Raw genomic sequence first — 21643 nt, 5'->3', positions numbered from 1 at the left:
TATTTACACAACCATCATCTTATTTTAAATTTGGCCTTTTTTTAAACAAATATTTGAAAGAAAATAAATTAAAAGAATAGAAGGATATTAGTTAGCCTACAAGCAAGCTAGCAGCAACCTCTTTCTTTCTTTCCTATTTTTTTTTTAATGATCACCAACTTCCTTTTTATAAGCATATGAATTTGTTAATGTGGCATAGATCTTTCCATTAGTGATTAGTCTAATTAAAGAATACTCTCATTCCTTAATTCCTTAATTACATACATAGGAAAATTAATATGGAACAATGGTAGATTAATGAGAACTTCAAAGCAAAATGTTCTCGTTGATGGTATACATGAAGATGTATCCACCGATTGTACGTCTTCAATATTGTATTTTATTTTAAGTTTCATATTTTAACCATTAATCTATTACATGAAGGCTTATTATTTTCTTATAATAATAAACAGTTTATTGCGATATTGGTGATCCTACTTATGAGTGCCAAGAATGTGGAGCAATGATGTGGTATTATAAGAAAGTGCAAAAGGGTTAAAATCTAGTAAATCCTAGATTCTCTTTGTGTTACATGTTCTACTTAAGAGAAATTAGGTACACCTAATGATGTTCATACCCCTGAATTCCTTATTATTATCACTGCTTCTGAACTTCCAAATCATGAGGTGAAATTGAAAGTTGGTGTTCCGATAATGTTGTTGAAAAATATAGACCAATCTTCTGGGTTGTGTAATGGAACTAAACTTATCATAACTCAGTTGGATAAATATATTTTGGAGGAAGAAGTGATATCAGGCAGCAATATTAGACAAAAGATTTTTATTCCTCGATTGTCCTTAATCCCATCAGATAAGAGAATTCCTTTCAAATTTCAACATTAATAATTTCCAATAAATGTCTCCTTTGTCATGACAATAAATAAAATCCAAGGACAATTATTGAAGCATGTTGCCATCTATCTTCCAAAACCTGTTTTCTCACATGGCCAATTATATGTCGAAATATCTCAAGTCACATCTCGTAGTGGTCTGAAAATTCTTATTTGTGATGATGAGGTAAATGGTTCAACATCTATTAATGTAGTTTATAAAGAAGTCTTTCAAACTCTGACATAGGTAACTTGCATTTTTTTTATAATCACATTATAAAAGGAAAACATGTCTACTTTAGTTTTAATTTTACCAATTTTTCAGGCATTTCACCAAGTTTATTTTCCATGATGGATGTGTTCAGAAGTCATTACATAATTACTGTATAAGGTAAAAATTTAATTTTATTTCCTTTATATTTGAATTGCTACATCTTTATAGCATTTTAATATTACACCTCTTATAAGTTAATTATAAAGTTTTTTTTTTCTTCAGGTTTATGCATTAGCCCATATTGTAGATGTTGATGTTTATAAAGTTGAGACACAATACAATTTAGTTTTCCTAATATTTCATATTATGTTTTCAATCATTTATCATTGTTATTTTATTTATATATTCAGATATTTTTCTTTATACTACGTTGAGTTCAATTAATTTTTATAATTATATATATATATATATTAATTATTAAAATAAAATTTATTAACTATAATAATTTATTTTCCGTGCCAATCACGGGTGCAAATCTAATAAACATATAATAGAAAAGCTTTCCCTCGCCAAATATATATGAAGAAAATGTTCGCATATAATTGCTCGACATGATGACCGTAAAAACGTTTTACTTTCTCCTATCCATAATGTAATTAACATTACATATGTTGAATATTTTTGTTTCAGAAAAATTAGTCTTTAACGTTTTACTTTCCATTAATAGTTTATTTACTAATTAAAACGGTTGTCTTTTACTATGTTTATTCTTCATCTATTTGTCTACGTGCTCAAACTTGATCTACACACCTTTTCTAAACAAATGGTCTTCTAACACAAAGTTATTACTACGTGATTATGATTGCAAGGGAAGAGTTGATTAAAAATATTAGTCAAATTTTTCAAAAAAGTTAATTATATATAAAGTTAATGAGTACTCTATACTAATAATATAGTTATATAAAAAAAAACAAGTTAATTTTTTACGGCTCTTCTTTAAAAAAAAAAAAAAAAACAAAATAAGTGTTTTGATTTTAGAATGACCAAAAACTTTCCAAGTTTTTTGTTTTACTTTCTGTTCATAGTTTAAGATTTGGTTCAATCATAAATTGTTTTGTGCAAATATCACGAAATCAAAGGAGGAGATGGTGGATGTTTGGCATTTGTTCTTTTTACTATTCCATTCAATCATGTTTTTTCTTCTGCTGGTTTGCCTTTATCTAACAGAATCATTTCAATGAAGCTGTAACAAATCCCAAAAGCTCCTTTGTTCAATGATTCTCTTGCCCCTCTTTTAGGTTGTTGCACTCATTTGAGTACTATTTTTTACTCCCATGCGCCTGTTTCAAGGTTTTTTAAATTTTTATTTATTTATTATATCTCTCTTTATTTTTTTTGATTTTTTTATTTATACAAGGATTTATATAATTATACTTCTCTTTTAACTCTTTCCATCACATCACCTATTGCATCTCATTTTTTTCTCTCCCTTCTCTCCTTCTTTCTTGGTTATGATATTTTCTAATACAACTAAAATTATTATTTTATTAAACAAATATCAAATATAAGTTTCTATTTTTATTTGTTTTCTTTTTAAATTTTATACAACGAGAAGGTCATCTTTATTAATTACTCATAAAATTATTCAATTTTGTAGCATTCAATTCGGTCAAGCTGAGCTAAGCTTTTACTCATCTACATTGTGTCTCTAGTTCATTGCCATAACGATAAATCTTAAGTCATTAACCCTCAACAACTAATGAAATATCTTTGCATGAATATCTCTAAAAAAATATCAAATTATCATAATTGAACACATTATCTTCAATAGACAAATTAATCATTTCCTAACTCAAGCAATTGAATGTCTAGGCTTAATGATAAGATTAAGCATATATTTAAAGGGCATTAGATATCATTCTAATCCTTGTCACATTCTTAACCTAAACTCCTCTCTAACTTGAGCATCAAAGTATCTTTATAGGTATCCCCTACCTCTAGTGTTAAAGTGCAAAGGATGTCATCCCTTTCTCGGAGCACCCACAAATTTAGATTACTACATTTTCTTTTTGTTAGCAAAATACTTTGAGATTGTCACATCTTTTAACTTTTTTACTTTTGCTTCAAAATGGTAGATGAAACTTGCTTTGTGAAAATCATACTAAAAAATCCAATGCTATATATCCATCTATTAACATTAGATTAATGAGATGTTAGTTCTAATAGAATGAGTTACTCCCTCAAAATATGGTGAATTAAGGATACTTACATCTATGATATAGATTTTTGATATACAAAGAAGTATGAAAAAGAAATAAGACATAAAAGTAAGAGAGAAAAGATAATGATTATAAAATAAATAGATTTTTAGAGTAATTGGAATGAAAGAAGTGAGCGAGAAGTAAAAGAGAAAGAAAAAAAGGAAGAAAATAAATTTGGCTAAATACGAAAGTAGACAAAAAGGAAATACTTTTTTTAAAGATATTTTTGCCCTTAATATATAATAAATGTTGTGAAAGTAAATAAAAAAAATAACAATGTTAAAATGTAATTTTAAATAGGACTCATTTTTCACACCTTTATTTTTGTATTTTTCTTCTTCTAATTTGAGAAGAAATTTTATTTTAACTAGGATCTACATTATATTTTCTCTCTTTTCTACTCTCTTAATTAAGCTAAAGCTACTTTTTCCCTTTCACTTCCCACTTCTCATTTTCTCTCTTTTCTATTTCTAACAAACAAAAGGTTAGTCTCCATCATGCCTAAACACAGGATTGTGTTCAAAAGAAGATACAATTGAGAAACCCAAATAACAAAAAATTAATGCTAACAAATAGAACACGAGACAAGTGATCTTGCAAGAGAAACCATGAAAGGCTCTATATGATATTGATGCTTATCTAGAGCAATTTTTTTTTATCCATCAGAATTACATTAACAACAACAGAGCTCGAATCTAGGACTTTGTACAAATTACTCCAACCTTTCATCATCTAGAAGAGATGTTGTACAGTCCTTACTTTTTCCATAACACATTCCATTATAGTCAAAGCAATGCACTCAGCATCTCATTCCAAATATCAGGCACCCCAGGGAGGCACCAATGGCTGCAATCAGAGGGAAGGACTTTCCCTGGTTTCTGTCTCTCATCTTGGCTTGTTACCTTCCTATACACTGAAGGATGCCCATCTCTGCGCAATGCTGTCATTGTTGTGATATCTTGCAGATACACCGGAAACCTCATTCTCTTTAGCACTCCTTGTAGCACCACCAAAGGTTCAGGAACATGTAGATGGCTGAAAACTGGTAGAGGCTGCTTCTGATTGTAGCATTTCCATCCATTTTCCCTAAGTATAAATTATAAATATCAAGGAACCAAACTTAGTCAACAATGCAAAAAACAAAAATGTGCCTGAGTTCCCAGAAATTATTAGATGGTCCTAGAACAAATACGTCTTTTGTGTATCATGTAATCAATTGTTATTAAATGGTTCTGGAACACATACGGATCCAAAATATCTCAACAATGGAAAAATGTGACAGGGACTTAGGTATTCTGGTGTATGGATTGTCCAAGTTCCGAGAAATTATTAACTAGTCTTAAATTATATAATTTTTAATTAATGTAATCGATTGTTATGAATTTTTTTTCTTATAAATTAAAAATTTTAAATACATATGTAGTGGTTATATTACACCAAAATTAGGTTTTTGTAGCAATTAATTTATTCTTTAGCGACCATATAAATGGTCATTATTTTTTTTACCAGCATTTAAATAATGGCTGGTGTATCCAGTGTCGCTAATACTATTACCGGCATTTATATAAAATGCTGGTAAAGACCTACTAAATTGTCGAGAAAACTTATTTTTTTTAATGGCGTTTTTACTAGCCATTTTAAAGGCTATTAAAAGTTATTTTTTCAATTGTCTCCTTTCCATCCATTTAGTGACTTTTATCTTTTGCCTTTATTCCTATAATTTTCTTTTCTAAATTCATAACTTATATACTTTTTTTTTATCTCTAGTCGATGTGAGATTTGTAAGATGAGGGTTGTCTTCTATTTATATATTTTTTAATTTATTTTTTTAATTGTCTTATCTCTTAAGAGATGTGAAATTTATAAGGTGAAAGTTGCTCTCTAATTGTTTTATAGCACTATTGAACTTGGTAATAGTGGGTGATTTGATACTAATTTATTATAGTGAATTAAGAGTCTAACTCAACCCTATAAATCAACTTATAAGATGATAGTTATTACTCACTTATATACTATTTAATTATCTTATCTCTAATCGATGTGAGACTAGTTTTTTTTAATAAATAATTATCGTTAATAGTAAAATTTATTATAATATAAATACACTTTTAGTAGCTATTATATATTAGTCATTAATATTTTTATTATATAATTAAATAGCGACAATTAAATTATTATCATTAAACAATTATCCTTAAAAATAATTTTTGTTATAGTGTTAGATGAATATGTTGCATATCAAATAATGCGAGATACCACGTGTTGTACTTAAGTGACTTTGTTCTCTCCCATTAAAAGTTAAAAAGGAGGGTTTCCTAAATGCTTCAATATTTATCAATGGTATCAAAGCTAGATGTTGCTTGAAATGCAAAATGCCTTAAGAAGGTCAGAGAAATACGGACACCGCTTTTTGACTTATTAAATAAGATGCAAAATTTACAAATTATGATTTTTAATAAATTTTAATCAATAATTAAGGAACTCTTAAAACAAGAATGGCTAGCATTCCTCTAAAATTCCTCTGAAGACTAATTAACCTCGATACATGTCATTCTTCAGAAGTGAAACTCATTTATTTTTTCTTCGTTGGAAAGAGGATAAGGCTAAATTTTAGGCAAATGGAAATAGATGGTACCTGTTGTGCCTAGGTGACATGCTTCTAAAAATGACTTGGGTTCTCCGAGGGTCTAGATTTTGATCCACCCACCTTGCCCATGTACTGAGCCCTTTCTGATAAGCAACCATTGGATTCATGTTTCTGATGAGATTATTTCCCTCCATGTAGTAATCCCACCTGGTGTTAAATGTTAATCAACATAGAACTCATTGATGTATGTTAAAGACTTCATGGCAAGGAGCATATAAGTTGTGAAACATTTACTGAGAATTTAAGCATGATTTGAGGAAATGTAGAATTTCTAAAATGAGAAAACTTTCTTACGAGCTGGTTTTATCAGAGTGAGTCCACCAATGGGCTGAATCAAATACAAGGATGTCAACTCCTCTCCAATATCTTGCATTTTCTTCAATCAAATCCAAATGTAAAATTCTCTTGTTTTCTGGATCTTTCTTCAGTTCCACCAACAGTGGAGCCCAGAAAAACTCAATTGAGGTCTCAAAATCCTTCAGGTGAACATTATGAGGTCAATAATTTTCAAAGAAGGAAAAGAAAACAAGTTTTGATAAATGTCTTACCATGGCATGGAAGGCCATTGCAGGTCCATTATAAGTCACCCTTTTTCGACCAGTTGGAATAACTCCTTGTACTAAGCAAACAAGAGATTCCCACTGGTTTCTCATTATTGAATCACCCACCAGCATAATTCTCTTTCTTCTCATTCTTCCAAGAAACCTTAGTGCATCAAACCTGTGCATGTCATTAAGATGTTAGATTCACCGGCAGAAGTTTCTCCATTACTAAGTATTGAACTCATTTCACAAACTCATTTGCTTCACATATCCATGCCAATTGCAATTATATTCAACACAAACAATCTAATAGGGAAAGTTTCACATATCATGCAAAATCTAAGGGAAACAGAATCAAAGATCAATGAAGGGTCGGAATTGGCAAGATTTTATGTGCCCTTTGCAATCTCACACCATCACTAGCATAGTAACATCCCATCATTCTCATTTAAATTAAAGTTGAAATGAATTGGTCCGTGTGTAAAAAAAAAAAAAATTGTTGTTGAAAGTCAACTCAATAAATAGATCTCAGTATCTTGGACTCAAAGGATTAATTCTTAATTTTTAACAAGAGGATACTTTGGCTTACCCAAAACAAAATCAACTATATTACATTAAGAAAAGTAAAAGAGACTGAGTTGCATGAATATGTGAGCACCAAACCAAGATTATATTAATCTCTTCCTCTGACAAGTCAAAAAGGAAATTAATTAACAGAAAATTCCAACACAGTGCTGTAAACTTCTCTTATTAAGTGGACGCAGGGTATGCCACACTTTTATTAACATTTCAATTCTTAAAGTATAACAATTATGTAAGTGTGAACGCGTAATCATATATACTAAATATAAAAAAAAAAATCGTAAATAAAATGAAGTCTGTGTAAAATCTTTCAACAAAATATTCAGTTCATGAGTGTATAGAAGAAAACAAAAGGGTAGCAATGTTAACAGTTCTACATGCTTAGAAAATATAAATATGGGTTAACAGTGCTTTCAGTCGTTGAAAATATATCTAAATTTCGGTTTTAATTCTGGACTTTTAAAACTAATAGAAACTTTAGTTTCTAAGAGGTTTAGATACTAGATAGAAGCCTTTCTGGACTTCTCTACCAAAGAATGAAAATAAAGAACTCTTTTTTATGTAAAAAAAACAAAACTTTTAAAAAATTTATAAACCAAACTCCCTAAAGAATTTACCAAACTTTGGATATTTCAAAAACTATATAGACTAAAACCAATATTTATAAAGTTGAGGGCTAAAACCAAAATTTGATATTTTTTAAAAACCAAAAAATCATCAACTGTGCATATGTATACCTTGGCATGGTACAACTGCTTGGCTCCCACTTCCACTTCTCATAGTCAGAATCTGGCCTCCCATTCTTTTGACAAGTAACTGCAGAGCTGAGATATGGACAGTTAGTGTCATAGAGAGGGTAAGAGTCATCATAAACCCATTTTCCAACTGAAAAGTCACATCTTTTCCTAGAATCTCTGTTGCTTTGGACCATGCTAACATCATCAGCTTGAACTAGAATGCCAACCTCACCCTCAGGGTCCAGAAGTGACAATGTGCAGTGGAAAAAGCTCAGAAGGGTGTTGCACAACAAGAAACAGAAAATGAAGTGAATCTTTGGTTTTGCCATGGAAGAGAAAGTGTGAGTTAAGGGTCCAAAACGAGAGGGGTTTATGTAGACTGGAAGAGCTCGGTGTTTTGAGGTAAAGTGTTTGATCAAGGCATGACTTGCGGTGGTGTTGGAGGTGTGGACCATGGAAATGTGTTAATTGTACTTATTGCCATTCCTGACACTGTAGTAATTGACAAGTGTTACTTTTCTTCTTTTCATCTATTGCTACCACCTTTTCCTTCTTGAATGAGTGAGTTGATTCTTGGAATTGAATAACTAGTGGTGTTTGGTTGAGACAGGTAGGCATGTGCATTTGTTGTTGTCTCTGACATTTAAGTAATTTCAGTGATGAGTAGTTTTTTTTTTTTTTTTTTTTTAACTTTTTTCTTTTACTAGGAGAACCGGAATAAATACTATGTTTATACTTTATACTAAGCTAACTGTCAGAACAGGAGCCATTCAGTTGTTGAGATTTTTTTTTCTTTTACATTTAAAGTTTTGTACCTTAACGGTGCTTCGTTTTGATCTTTTGTTTGTCCAATCAAGACTTACATGTTTGATATTGAGAACCAACGTTTCTTCTGACTATTGAAGAGGAAAATATTTTAAATTCTATAGCAATAAGTTTTACTTTTCCATTCTTTATATTATTTAAATTATAAAATATTCTAATTTTTATTATTCTAGTGTGTGTTTCTTGAATGTCTATTAAGATTTAGGTATCCAAAAAATCATATTGATTCTCAAAAGAAAATGATTTATGGACACTCACGAGAAAATAAACACACTCTTGAAATGTCTTTAAATAATATTATTCTTTTTATTTTTTCATTCTTTAAATTATTAAATACTTCTATTTTTATCACCTAGTGGGTGTTTCTTAGGTGTTCCACAAACTTTAGGTGTCCAAAACTTATATTCTTTTTTAATGGAAAACACTCACTAAAAGACAAAAATATCCTTGGAATACCTTTAAATAATATTATTTCTTTTTTATATAGGAACATTATCTCTCTCCTACTTTTCCATTTTTTATGTTGATGTGAGGATAGATGACCTTATGAATCAATTAATAGGTGTTTGTGTGTTTAGGAAGATTGACCTTATGGTATCGTCATATTGGAATTGAAGGTGAGGATATATCTAAAACAACTTTATGCTAAGTTATCTAAGTATGATTTTTGATTGTATGAGATGAGTTTTCTAGATTCTCTAATTTCTAGCAGAGGTATAACGTAGATCTATCTAAGATATAAGTTGTGCTTAAGTGGAAGATACCAAAAGTCAGTTAGTGAGGTTAAGAGTTTTCTTAGGTTAACTTATTATTATTGGAGGTTTATTGAGAAAATTTCTAAGATAGCATACCTTTGACTAGATTGACTAGGAAGAGTGTTGTCTTTGTGTGGGATAATGTGAGAGTAGTTTCCAAACTCTTAAGAAAAGATTGGCTAGTGTTAATATTACCGGATTTTAGTAAGTCTTTTGTGGTACATAGTGATGCTTCTAAAATGGGTTTGGGTGGAGTGTTGATGCAAGAAGGAAACGTAGTAGCTTATGTTTCTAGGGAATTGAAAATTCATGATAGGAATCACCTTACCCATGACCTTGAGTTAGCTGTTATAATATTTACACTTAAGATTTATGAGACATTATTGGTATGGTTCTAACCTTAAGGTATTTTAAGAGCCTTAAATATCTGTTTGACCCGAAGGAGTTGAATATGAGACAGAAGAGATAGTTGGAATTTGTTAAGGACTAGGATTTTAATCTTAGTTGTTATCTAGGTTAAAGCCAATGTGGTGGCAGATGCCTTGAGTAGGATGGTCATTCATCTATCATTTTTGATGATTTAAGAGTTGGATTTGATTAAAAGAGTTTAGAGACTTAAGCATGGTGTGTGAGCTTACCTTAGGAGCATTGAATTGAGTATGTTAAAAGTGACTAGAGAATTAATGGATGTGATTAGAGAAGCCAATGAGTTAGATCCTTTCTTAGTGGACCAAGTGGAGAGGATTGGTAGGGGTATAGATAACCCTTTACGAGTGGAAGTTGATGGTATTTTGGAGTTCAAGGATAGAATCTATGTGCCTAGTAATCCCTAGTTAAGGAAGATGATCTTAGAGGAAGGACATAATGTAGACACCCAATTTCGTCTGGGGGCATACAAACAAGGAAATGAACCTCTGTTATGAAGGGAAGGAGCTCCCAAAGCATGCAAGCAACAGGACAGGACATCAGAAGGCCTAAAGCCCAAATAAATTGATTTTAGTGGCCCGGAACGGGCTGTTCCAAAATCGGAACGGGTCGTTCCAAGCCACAAAAAAGGCCTAAAAACCTAGTCTGGAATGGGCCGTTCCAAAACCAGAACGGGCCGTTCCAAAACCAGAACGGGCCGTTCCAAAACCAGAACGGGCCGTTCCAAACCAGGCAAAAGGCCTAAAAATCTTAGGCTGGAACGGGCCGTTCCTAAACCAGAACGGGCCGTTCCAAACTGCTAAAAAAGCCTAAAAACTTAGTTTAGAACGGGCCGTTCTAGCAAGACATTTTTGTGTTAACCTCAACTCCAGAACGGGCCATTCTAGGGTAAGAATTTTACACATAACGTTCGGATCTAGAACGTACCGTTCTGGATTTGGAACGGGCCGTTCTGGCACCCTTTTGATGTCTATAAATAGATAGCTCGGGCACAGTTCTCAAGGCTTCAAAAATTTCGTCCAAGACTCCTTAAAGCTCGAAATTTCTTTCTCTCTTCCTCCTATTGTATTTCTTGAGATTTGTGAGGCATTTGTGTAGTGTGAAAGGTTGCCACAAAGCACCTAGAATTTCCATATCGGAAGATTTAACAAAGCTTGTTACGAGGTATTTCAATTAATCTTCTTCTCTCTCTCTTTTATTTCTTATTTTTGATAAGTATTGTTATAATAAAAACAATCATGTAGATATTTTACAGTCAATTGTTTAATTTAAATTTCAAGCATGTAAATAATCATCAATAAAAGGGGATTTAATATTTATATTATTATTGTTTATAATGTTAACTTCGTCATAGGGTATCGATTAAGGGCGTTGTAGGGGTGCTTAATACCTTCCCTACACGTAACCGACCCCCGAGCCCAATTCTGGTTATCCAGGCCATTATTGGACTTTAAAAAACTTTTCTTTTTCCAATTTTTGGAGTAAAACATTGGTGGCGACTCCATAGAACCTATTTTCAAAATCATTGATTAAGGATTAGTCTAGTGTCCGGACATTCCTTAATTGATGAGACTTTCAAAAGGATGTTTAAACCATAGGTCTCAAGATCGGAAATTTTCGGGTTGCAACACATAAGAGTACTCTTAGCATTCATTTAGGAGCTACTAAGATGTATCAGGACCTTAAAGAGATATTCTGGTGGCCTAAGGTGAAGAGAGGAGTAGAGGAATTTGTGTACTCGTGTGTAGTACCAGACGTCTAAGGTAGAACACTAGAAGTCTTTAGGATTTTTACAGCCTTTAGACGTTCCATTTTGGAAGTGAGATAATGTGTAGATGGACCTTGGTTGTAGGTTTGCCTAAAGATGCTTAAGAAATTTGATTCTTTTTTGGTTATAGTGGATAAACTCACCAAGGTTGCTCACCTCACCCTTATTGATATTAGATATTCTTTAGAGAGATTGATAGAGTTGTACATTAGTAAGGTAGTGAGGTTACATGGGATTTTCTACTAGTATAGTTTCTTATGGGAAATATTTAGGAAAGTGTTACATCGGAATTAGAAAGCAAGATGCGAGGAACTTACCCATTTCTGTTTTCAGGTAAATTTCGGGGACAAAATTTCAAAAAGGAGGGGAGAATTGTAACACCCCAATTTTCACAAATTATATGAAGGCCCAAAGGTGATTTAGTAGCCCAGAACAGGCCGGTCTCAAACTGGAACAGGTCGTTCCAAACTACTAAAAAGGCCTATAAACCCTAGTTGGGAAAGGGATGTTCCCAGACTGGAACGGGGCATTCCAAACCACCAAAAAGGCCTATAATCGTAGTTGGGAACGGGTCGTTCTAGTTTAAGAATGGGTCGTTCCAAACATGGCCGTTATGAGTTAAAATCAACTCTAGAACGGGCCGTTTTGGTTTAAGAACAGGCCGTTCTTGATGCAAATTTAACACATGATGAAAGGATCTAGAACGGGCCGTTCCGGATCCAAAACAGGCCATTCTGGCCACTTTTGACATCTATAAATAGCAGCTTCTGGCACTATTTTTGGACACTCTCTGAAGACCAAGGAGAACTAAGAGAAGGAGATTAACCAAATTTCGCTCTAGCTTCATCTTCTGCTTATCCAGGTAAGAGGGAGTGAGAAACCTAGCTCGGGGGTGTGAGAATAATTGTTGGATAGCAGGATTGGCCCTCAATCCCTTGCCTGATGCATGCTTTAGGAATAGGCAGATTATGAAAGTTTTCTGTTTTAATATCTAAATTTTCTGTTGGATTTCTGGTTGGATGTGATGCATGAATATGTGTTTAATTATGAAAATAAACAAGTTTTGATATGAATTAAAGTGCTCTGTGGGTTCTTGTGGGAACCCTATGAGAAACAAGCAAATTTCTAATTTTTTTGTTTTACTTTCTGAATGTTCTGTTGCGTTCCTTGTGTGATGTTGAGTGTAAATATGTATTTGATTTCAAAATTAGATAAGTTTTGATATGAATTAGAGTACTCCATGGGTTCATGTGCGAAACCCTATGAGGAACAATTATGAGTATGATTATGAGAAATGTGAAATGTGAAGTGTGAATATGATGAGGATAAGAATCTCCACATGATGATCTTATGAGTATGACTATGTGAAATGTGAACAAATGACATGAGACATGATGTGAATGACGTGTTATTGTGAACAATATGACGTGAGAATGTGAAAGGTGAACATATGATTTGTGATATGATATTATGAAATAATGTGGCATGAGATATGATGAGACGTGATAAGTAAAATGTTGAGTCAATGAAATAGTGAATTTGGGTGACATGTATCATGTGCATATATGACTCCAAGTGTGCCGCTTAGGCCGCATACCAGTGATGTAACAAGCTAACAAGGTGTACCTTGGGTCACCAATGATGAAATGATCTATTCAAGATGTGCCGCTTAGGCCGCATACCAGTGATGTAACAAGCTAACAAGGTGTACCTTGGGTCACCAGTGATGAAATGATCTATTCTAGGTGTGTCGCTTAAGCTGCATACCAGTGATGTAACAAGCTATTCTAGGTGTACCTTTCGTCACCAGTGATGTATTCATGAATGAACGTGCCCCCAGGTATGTTGTTGTAATAGCATACCAGTGATGAGAAATGTAAAACTTCTGTATAGCGCCACATGCATGTATTTATGAGTCGAGTCCATGACATCATTGCATGATAAATGAGTATGCATGTGATACTGATTATGTATGTGTATTGTTTATATGTGATTGGTGCTTGTGACTTGTAATATGTTTGTTGTGTGTGTGTTTTATCTAACCTTTTTTTCTGCACCTAAACCTGAGTGAGATGTTTCTCACTCCCTTGTTATTCTTGTATATGTTTAAATTGTGTTGCAGGTGATCATCAACATAAAGATGTTGGTGATGAGGCTTAGGCTTTAGTTGGGCATGCTCTGATAGGATATGTGACATCGGGGCATAGTTAGGCTTAGTTTAGGATGCTATTTCCATTAAACTATTTAAAAATCAGTTTTATTTCTTTGTAATTTCACTGACATGTTATTTGGATTAAGTTTATGAATGTGAACTCTTTACCCTTATGTGGTTGGAGATTTGGTTTTTAATGATGAAGAATTTTATTTTTATAATTATTGTATATGTATGTTTGGGTAGAGGGTGTCATAGATCCGCCACTATTTCCACATTTGGAGCTTCCTACCCCTAAGAAGTTATTATAATAAGAATGACTCATTCACTTTGTGGTGATGACTCATATATGTATAAGGAAAAATTGTTAAATAATCAAAGACAACCAAGTATTTATAATCTCAATTAATTTTTACAAGATAAATATTTAAAATTTTAATATAAGAAAAAAATTAATAATACATAATTAATTATATGTCATATAAAAACTAATCAAGACTATGTCGGTGAAAACTACCTAATTCTTTCTCTTTACCCAGCTATGTGAAAAGTGCAATAACACACTCTCATATAACTTAAATGTAGATTTAGAAAAAAAAAAATTCTACTCATTGATTTCTTAACTAAATACTCTAATGATACAGGTTACCAAGACTCTTTCATATATTGTTAGTTTATTCTTTATAGTGCCTTTGCAAGTGTCATTTTCATCTCGAGATTGGACCAATAAACTTTTGGTCATCATTTCAAAAAGAAGTAAACTTAAGTCTACAAATCGTTTGTACACTCCTTTGAAGTCAAAAATTAATTAGTTTTAAATGTGGTTCAAATGAAATCACGACTAGATGACATAAGTTAAAATAAAATGAAGTTGTCACCAATATTTATTTTAGGAAAACATTGAAAAGACCTTAATTAAATGAGTTTGAAAGTTAATTATGCGTAGGAAAGATATTAACATCTTACGACATTCGTTAAAACGGTTAGCTTTAATTAAATGTGCAAATTAATGTTACTTTAAAATTATTTGTTTTACCCCTTAAGAAAATAAAATTTTTTAGCTCTTATTTGTATATTAATTTATTATTATTATTATTTAATTTTACATTGAATAAATTTTATCATTTTTTTAGAAAAGAGAATAATTAGTATTTTTTATCTTTTGATCTGACAAGAATGGATCCTTACTCCTATATATCCTTAAGTACAATAAGGAAATCAAACTTACGTAGTTTTTTAGCTAGAAAATATTTGTAAGTTAATATTTGTAGTTTTAGTTATTTTTATTTTCAGTTATTTAAAAAATCAAATAAGGATATCTAAAGTGATTTAAATAACAAGGTATGAAGGTTAAGAGAGAATTTGCACAGTAATCTATATTAGTTCAATCATACAAAAGCCTATATCCAATTTCAGACTTAGCTTCCAGCTAAATCTAGTCATTCCACTATAATATTCTTTATAAACACATGTATAAGAAATATTATAATCAGAATCTAAATCACATAATCTTGATCCCACAAGATTACACAAACACATAATTTTTGCACCTCAAGAATCCACTTGAGAAAAACCTATCCCAAGATTTCTCTTAACTTTTTTCTTGAGACATCCTATCTCAAAGAGTAACACAACCAAACAAAGATTAAAGATCGAAAAGAGTAGACTTGAAACGTGTAGAATGATCTTGTTCAAATATTAACTCATAAATTTCTTGAAATCTCTCAAGAACTCGTCTTCTTTAATCAATCTTTAGCACTTGTATTCTTTCTGAAAAGTATGTGAAATTTTCTTGTTCTAAAAATGTTTTCCAAAATATATTTGATCTCTCTTTTTGGTTTTTTGATCTCTTTTTTTTTTTAGTTTTTTGAAAAGAGTTATATTTATAGTGCTAAGAGGATTTCAGCATTTAAAAATTTCGTAACAACTGTGATCTATTACTTGTGAAAGTAATCTATTACCAAACTTTTAAAAATTAAAATCAGATTGATTCAAGAATAGAGGTAATCTATTACCAAGAATGGTAATCGATTATCCTGAGCTTTAGCAATCATAAAACTCAATTTTATGCAGAGGTAATCGATTACTAAGGAGGGTAATTGATTAACCCGATACAAAAATCACTTGTTTCACTCAAAAGTCACAATGGTAATCTATTACCTGAAATGATAATATATTACTTGACTTACTATTGAATTCTTTTGAATGAATAAAGTTTCATTTAATGTCAAAACACTTTGTAATCTATTACTAACTCTTGATAATCTATTACATTATGTTTTCACATAAAATGAGAAACATTGAGTTATGTTTACTAAAACAATATAAGTTTTTGAAATCATAACAATCATAACAAGCAAACACATACAAGCCTAAGTCTTATTAAACAATCAATACAATATCCTTTTAACATAGGCCAAAAATATAAAAATAAAGAAAATTTAAACAAAGTTATATCAAAACTAAAACTACTTCTTCAAGAGGGCTTCAAACTCAACATTTACATGGACTGTTGTTTGCAAATGAGTTGAATCTTCCTTTTTCTAGATTGTAATCTCTACCTATTTTTTATTTATTTTCATTCTATTACAAAAAAGAAATCAAAGGCATATGAACGAAAGAACAAAATACTTTATAGTAATTTTGGTTGTGAAAGTTTCAAATTGAATCATCGATTTTTTTCATTAATTAGGTGGTAATGATGAATTGCTAGATGTCAATCTTTGTCTATAATATTTAATATTTGCAGCAAAAAAAGGCATTTATGGGAGGTTAAATAGTGTCACAAAATGTTTCACCTCTTCAAATTGTGAACAAATGATTAGGAGAGGGAAGGTTAACTCCAAATGTTTACATTGATTTGTTTCTATCACTAAGACTACATCCAATTCTTGATCCAACTAGATTAAGTCCACTAAAATAGTTTTGTTTACAAGCATAAATATTCTTTGAACAAGCCACTTGTGGCTCACCTAAGCAAAATCCATGTATTGTTCAACACAAAGTCACTCCTTACTTCAAACCCAAGTATTCTTTACAAACAAAGTCTCTTTAAGCTTCCAAGAAAAAAAAGGCAAGAAAGTATACAAAGACTTCTCCTTCTCTTAAAGATAGATATTATAAAGTTAAGTTTAAGGGAAAAATTTAAGATAGAAAACAAATATGGATCACAAGTTTGTTGTACTATCTTGAGAGCCCTTTGCTAAATATAATCTTGAGGAAAAAATGATTGTTGGAGCTCCAATGTTTCTTTTCTTCTTCACCTTCAATCATGTACAGATGCATTTCATTTTTAGATCTCTGTTTTGAATATATCTATTTGAACACTCAATTGCAACATCTAATGCACTTCTTTATTACGTCTTATCCTATTTGGTAGGACAGTATGCTTATATCATTAATCTTACTTGAAAAAGACTTTCTTTAGAGGTTTTGATGGCTTGAAGACACCTTTTACAGAGAAGTCAAAATAGGTGTAACTTTTGTATATTTGAGTTGGTGAAGTTTCCTTCAATAATGAGATAGTCTCCCTCTTATCTACTTTGTTGATCTTAAAGATGCTATAAGTCGTGATAAACAACTAATAACAATTTGACAAAGGCAACATCAGTTCATTAAATACACATTTAGATGACCCCCTTTAGATGACATACTATCTTGAAGATGATTCAAACACAAACCACATTATTATCAAAACATCCTTACGTTAGATTGGTACGGGTTTATTCTTTTAAAAAATATATCATATAAGGTATGATATTTAAATACTATTAAGTGAGAACTTATAGAGTTACATGCATAGAGTAATACCTGAAGCAAGTCATTAAATTAAATGTGATTTAATTAAATGATTAATTAATTAAATATAAATTAATTGACAATAACTTCAATTAAATTGAACAAGTTATTTGACTTCAACTATATAAACCCAACAAGGAGACATATTAGGTTAACAATAGTCTATCAAAGAACATATTAACCTAACCATGCCATTTAAGAAACCTAGAGAGAAATTCTTAGTTTTGGTCGTTTTACAAAACTTACTCATGTCTTCCCTCTACCAAACCATCATACACTTTGGTGTTTAGTGATCAAATTAAGGAAGCTCTTGATCCTTCAACCAAGGAGAGGTCATTCAAATAAAATAATAAAGAACGCTCAAAAGGTAAAAACCCAAAACTTTTAGTGTAATTCTTGTGTAATGTATAACTTATGGGAAATGGGTTATTTTGTTCATGTATTCTATTATATTAAAAGACAATCTTGGATCCCTTATGGTATTGATTTTAATACTAATAAACTTAGACATTTTTATTAAGAAAATTCTTTTTAGATCATATTATAAGACAAATTAGAAAAGACAATTGATTATAATGACATGCAATTTTTCAAACAAACCAATTCATTTGTATAAGACAAATGCTTTTAATATATCATTTATGATATCTAATAACCAAATCATCTTCGTTTATGTTATTTCTTAACAAATTAAAGGAATAAAATTCTTTGATACTTGAACTTTCAAAAAATAACGGAGACATGTTTTCATCAAAGAAATGATAAGAAAATCTCTTGAAGTGTGCAAAATCTAAGATAAAGACAGTTATGTCTGACACACAACATTTCCTTCTATTTTGTATTTTAAAGGTGATAACTTTGCTACTTAGAATTTCTCACATGAGACTCAATTTAATTTTAGACATAAGAAAAAAGGCCCAATGAATTTAGCTATGAGACCCTTACTACACTAAACTTGCCCAACAAAAAATTATTTTGCCTAGTGAATTTGTTGTAGAACCTTGAATGAGTTTGGAGTATTGTTAAAAAAATACAAAGGACCAAAAGAACAAAAGAAAAGAAATGCAAAGCAAAAAAGAAAAAGAATAGAAAAAGAAAAGGTGAAGGTCCAATGCAAAAGAAAAAGAAATTTTAGTGAAAGTTCCAACTCACATTGAGTGAAAGATTTACTACACCTTTAATTGTTGTTTGTTTGTATTGTGAAATATGAACTACATTGATTGCACATTTGCACTCATTATTCATTCTTGAGTGTTGTCTCATTGCTATTCCATGTGAGTAGTACTTAATTTTAAGATTTGTTGATTGTTTTCTTAAAATTTCTATATAGTTTTGTCTTTGAGTTTTCAATCTTTCTTTGACCACTTGAGTTGATTTTAGATTTCGTTATGTTTTCACAAGGGTTATCTCTCTCTTTAAGCAATTTGAAGTACTTTCCTAAGAGCTAAAGAGGAGATAGAGTGGAAAAAGGCAAGAGAGAAAATTCGAGAAAGAGCCTCTCAGTGTGATACACGAATGTTGAGTATATAAAGGGTTGTGTAAATGGTTACCATTAATGCATTATATATTATTTTTATGCTAACCATTTATTTAATTGTGATGAATCTTTTGTCAAGGAATTTGAAGAAGTGCTTCCAGAAAGGGAAAATAAAACTTTATATTCTAATTCCTTATTTTAAATAAGTGTTTCTATGGTGGAAGGAGTTGAAGAAGAAACCTCAAAGGAGGAACACAACACCCTAGTTCCTTGTAATTGTGTTGATGGTTTTTCTTGTAGTTTTGATTGTACATCTAATTACATAAATCCTTTTGTTTTGATGCCCAGGGAAGAGTTGTATATAAGAAAACAATGGGAAAATCAATTTGGAGAAGAAGTGGATGCATATGAGGAACAAATACATGATTTTGAGAAAAATATTTTGATTCATACTTGTTCTAAACTTTTGGTTTGCTTGACGTATTGATTTATAAAGTATTTGATGTGCATGTCGCCTATGATTTGCATGACTTGGTTTTAGGCAATGAAACAAAGTTTTGGAATATTGGAAACATCAATTTGGATTGCATGGATATAATGAGTCTTCTTCAATGTGTGTTGTTCATTATGGAAACACGATGAATCATGAGTTCAATAGACATAAGGAGCATACGTTTAAAAATATTAATTTCGTCTGTCTAAGTCTCTTTGGTATGATTCTTTAAGTGGAAAAACTCATGTTAAGAGTTTACTGATGCATGGGTCTTTTTCTGAGAATGACATGAGATGTGAAGTGTTTAAATTTAGTGAGACATGAATGATGAAAATAATTGAAAATTTTGAATTTGTAGTATTGCCCATTCTTAAATTCATAGAAAGGAGTTTCATTTTAATGAAGTTTGATGATTTGTTTGGACTTGTGTTTGATCCGAGAAGATGGTTGACTATCTACTACATTGTGCTTGTAATTGATCTAGGAGGTTGGATAAACAAGTACATGAATAAAAGAGATTTATCCTTCCATAAAGGTTCAAGTATTCATAAAAGTAGGAATAAAAAAGTTAAATTCAAGGTGAATTTCTTTTAAGAATGAGAGGATGATATGATCTTGGAATGGCTAACCAGGGAAGAACTTAAAGATCATTTTTGGATTACCTATGATGACCTTGGGGGCTAGGAAAGGAGGATCAACCATTTGATTGCATGAAGAAATGCAACCAACATTTAGAATACATTTTGAATTTTATAAAAACCTTGTTTTGGGCTCTGTTTAAATTTTTTCAATCCATGCATTCTTGGCCTAGTGAAATTTGAGCTTATAAATATTTATTTGGGGTCTACATAAATTTCACCTAACCACAAATTCATGGCCTAGCAAAATTTTGTATTTTTGAACCTTGTTTTAGTTTGGTGCAAATTTTTCCCAACCACATATTTTTGTCCTAGCAAAATTCGAACAAGTGGACCTTGTTTTGGTTTTGGCCAACCAGGTTTTCTCATCCCAACAAATTTGTTACAAATTGAGTTGCATTTTTGAATTGTTTTGCATGTCAAAAGGTGTTAAAGTTTCTTTTGGAAGCCTTTGAGTGTCTAATACACTTCTTAAGATTCTCTTGTATATATAGGTCTTTCCTAACACATGTATGATACTTCTGGAAGTCAATTAAATGAGATTGTTATCACTAGACAAAACTTCTTCTCTTGGTTCTTATCAAAGAATTTGATTCTAATCAAATTAAATCTCCTTTGTTGCAAATATCCATCAACTCATCATTCCGCCGTAATTGTGATGTTCTTCATTCCTTGTGTATTTCGCGTTCTTATTCATTTGTCGATTATTCGTTCTTATATTTATGTGTTCATCGATGAGCTAATTGTCAAAAGCGGTCAAAAACTTTCTTTTCTTGGATCAGATGATATCAACTTGCATCTTGAGAATAATTTTTATCCTTTATTCATCTAAGGTTCATACTTTTAAGATATATCATTTACACTTATAATTATAGTCTTCTCCTCTCTCTTGCTACGAACCATTGTGCACTCACAAAGTTCCTCCAATCACCATGCACCACTTTGGAGGTGATTTCCAATAGTAGCAACACTTTTTTCTTCTTTTTTCCTCTTCGTACCCTTCCTTCTTCTTTTGCAAGTATGGTTATGATGCACATGTGCAAATCTATCATACCATAATGGAAGCACACAAGTTTAGATCTAACACCACACGACATAGGTGTGCAAGTGAGAATCTTCAGCGACTAAGTGGAGGCACAAGAGTTTGAATCTTCCATGACTTAGTGCAGATTTGTGACAACGAAGGTGAACAAGGAGCGAGTCGATAGAGGTGTGGATCTATTTTCTTATCTTCAACAACAATGTGTGGATCTGTTTTTACCTTCACACGAAATGGCAGTAACATAGAGGTGAACTTGGAGCAATGATGGAGGTGAAGGAGTGCAACACTTCCAGCAAGATATGGCTTTCGAAAGCATACACTAGTGGCTACTGAAAACGAACCCTAGTGTGGCCTAGAGAGCACACTATGGGACTATGAAGGGGTTGGAGGAATAATCAAGTATGGTTGGTGCATGATA

General features: G+C 31.5%; 1 protein-coding gene across 1 annotated transcript; it reads right to left on the bottom strand.

Annotated features, from left to right (window-relative positions):
* Positions 1 to 3932: 3932 nt before the first annotated feature.
* On the bottom strand, positions 3933 to 8410 carry LOC109788399 (protein trichome birefringence-like 36). Its single transcript, XM_020347117.3, has 5 exons — positions 7852 to 8410; positions 6539 to 6710; positions 6285 to 6466; positions 5979 to 6137; positions 3933 to 4429 (listed from the first exon to the last, which is right to left on the bottom strand). The coding sequence occupies exons 1-5, from the start codon at positions 8304 to 8306 to the stop codon at positions 4129 to 4131; spliced, it is 1269 nt and encodes a 422-aa protein (XP_020202706.1). The 5' UTR covers positions 8307 to 8410; the 3' UTR covers positions 3933 to 4128.
* Positions 8411 to 21643: the final 13233 nt, after the last annotated feature.

Source organism: Cajanus cajan, chromosome 7, assembly GCF_000230855.2.
Source record: "Cajanus cajan strain Asha chromosome 7, NIPB_CcT2T_4, whole genome shotgun sequence".
Lineage (NCBI taxonomy): Eukaryota > Viridiplantae > Streptophyta > Magnoliopsida > Fabales > Fabaceae > Cajanus > Cajanus cajan.
This window is presented reverse-complemented; position numbering and strand designations above follow the sequence as displayed.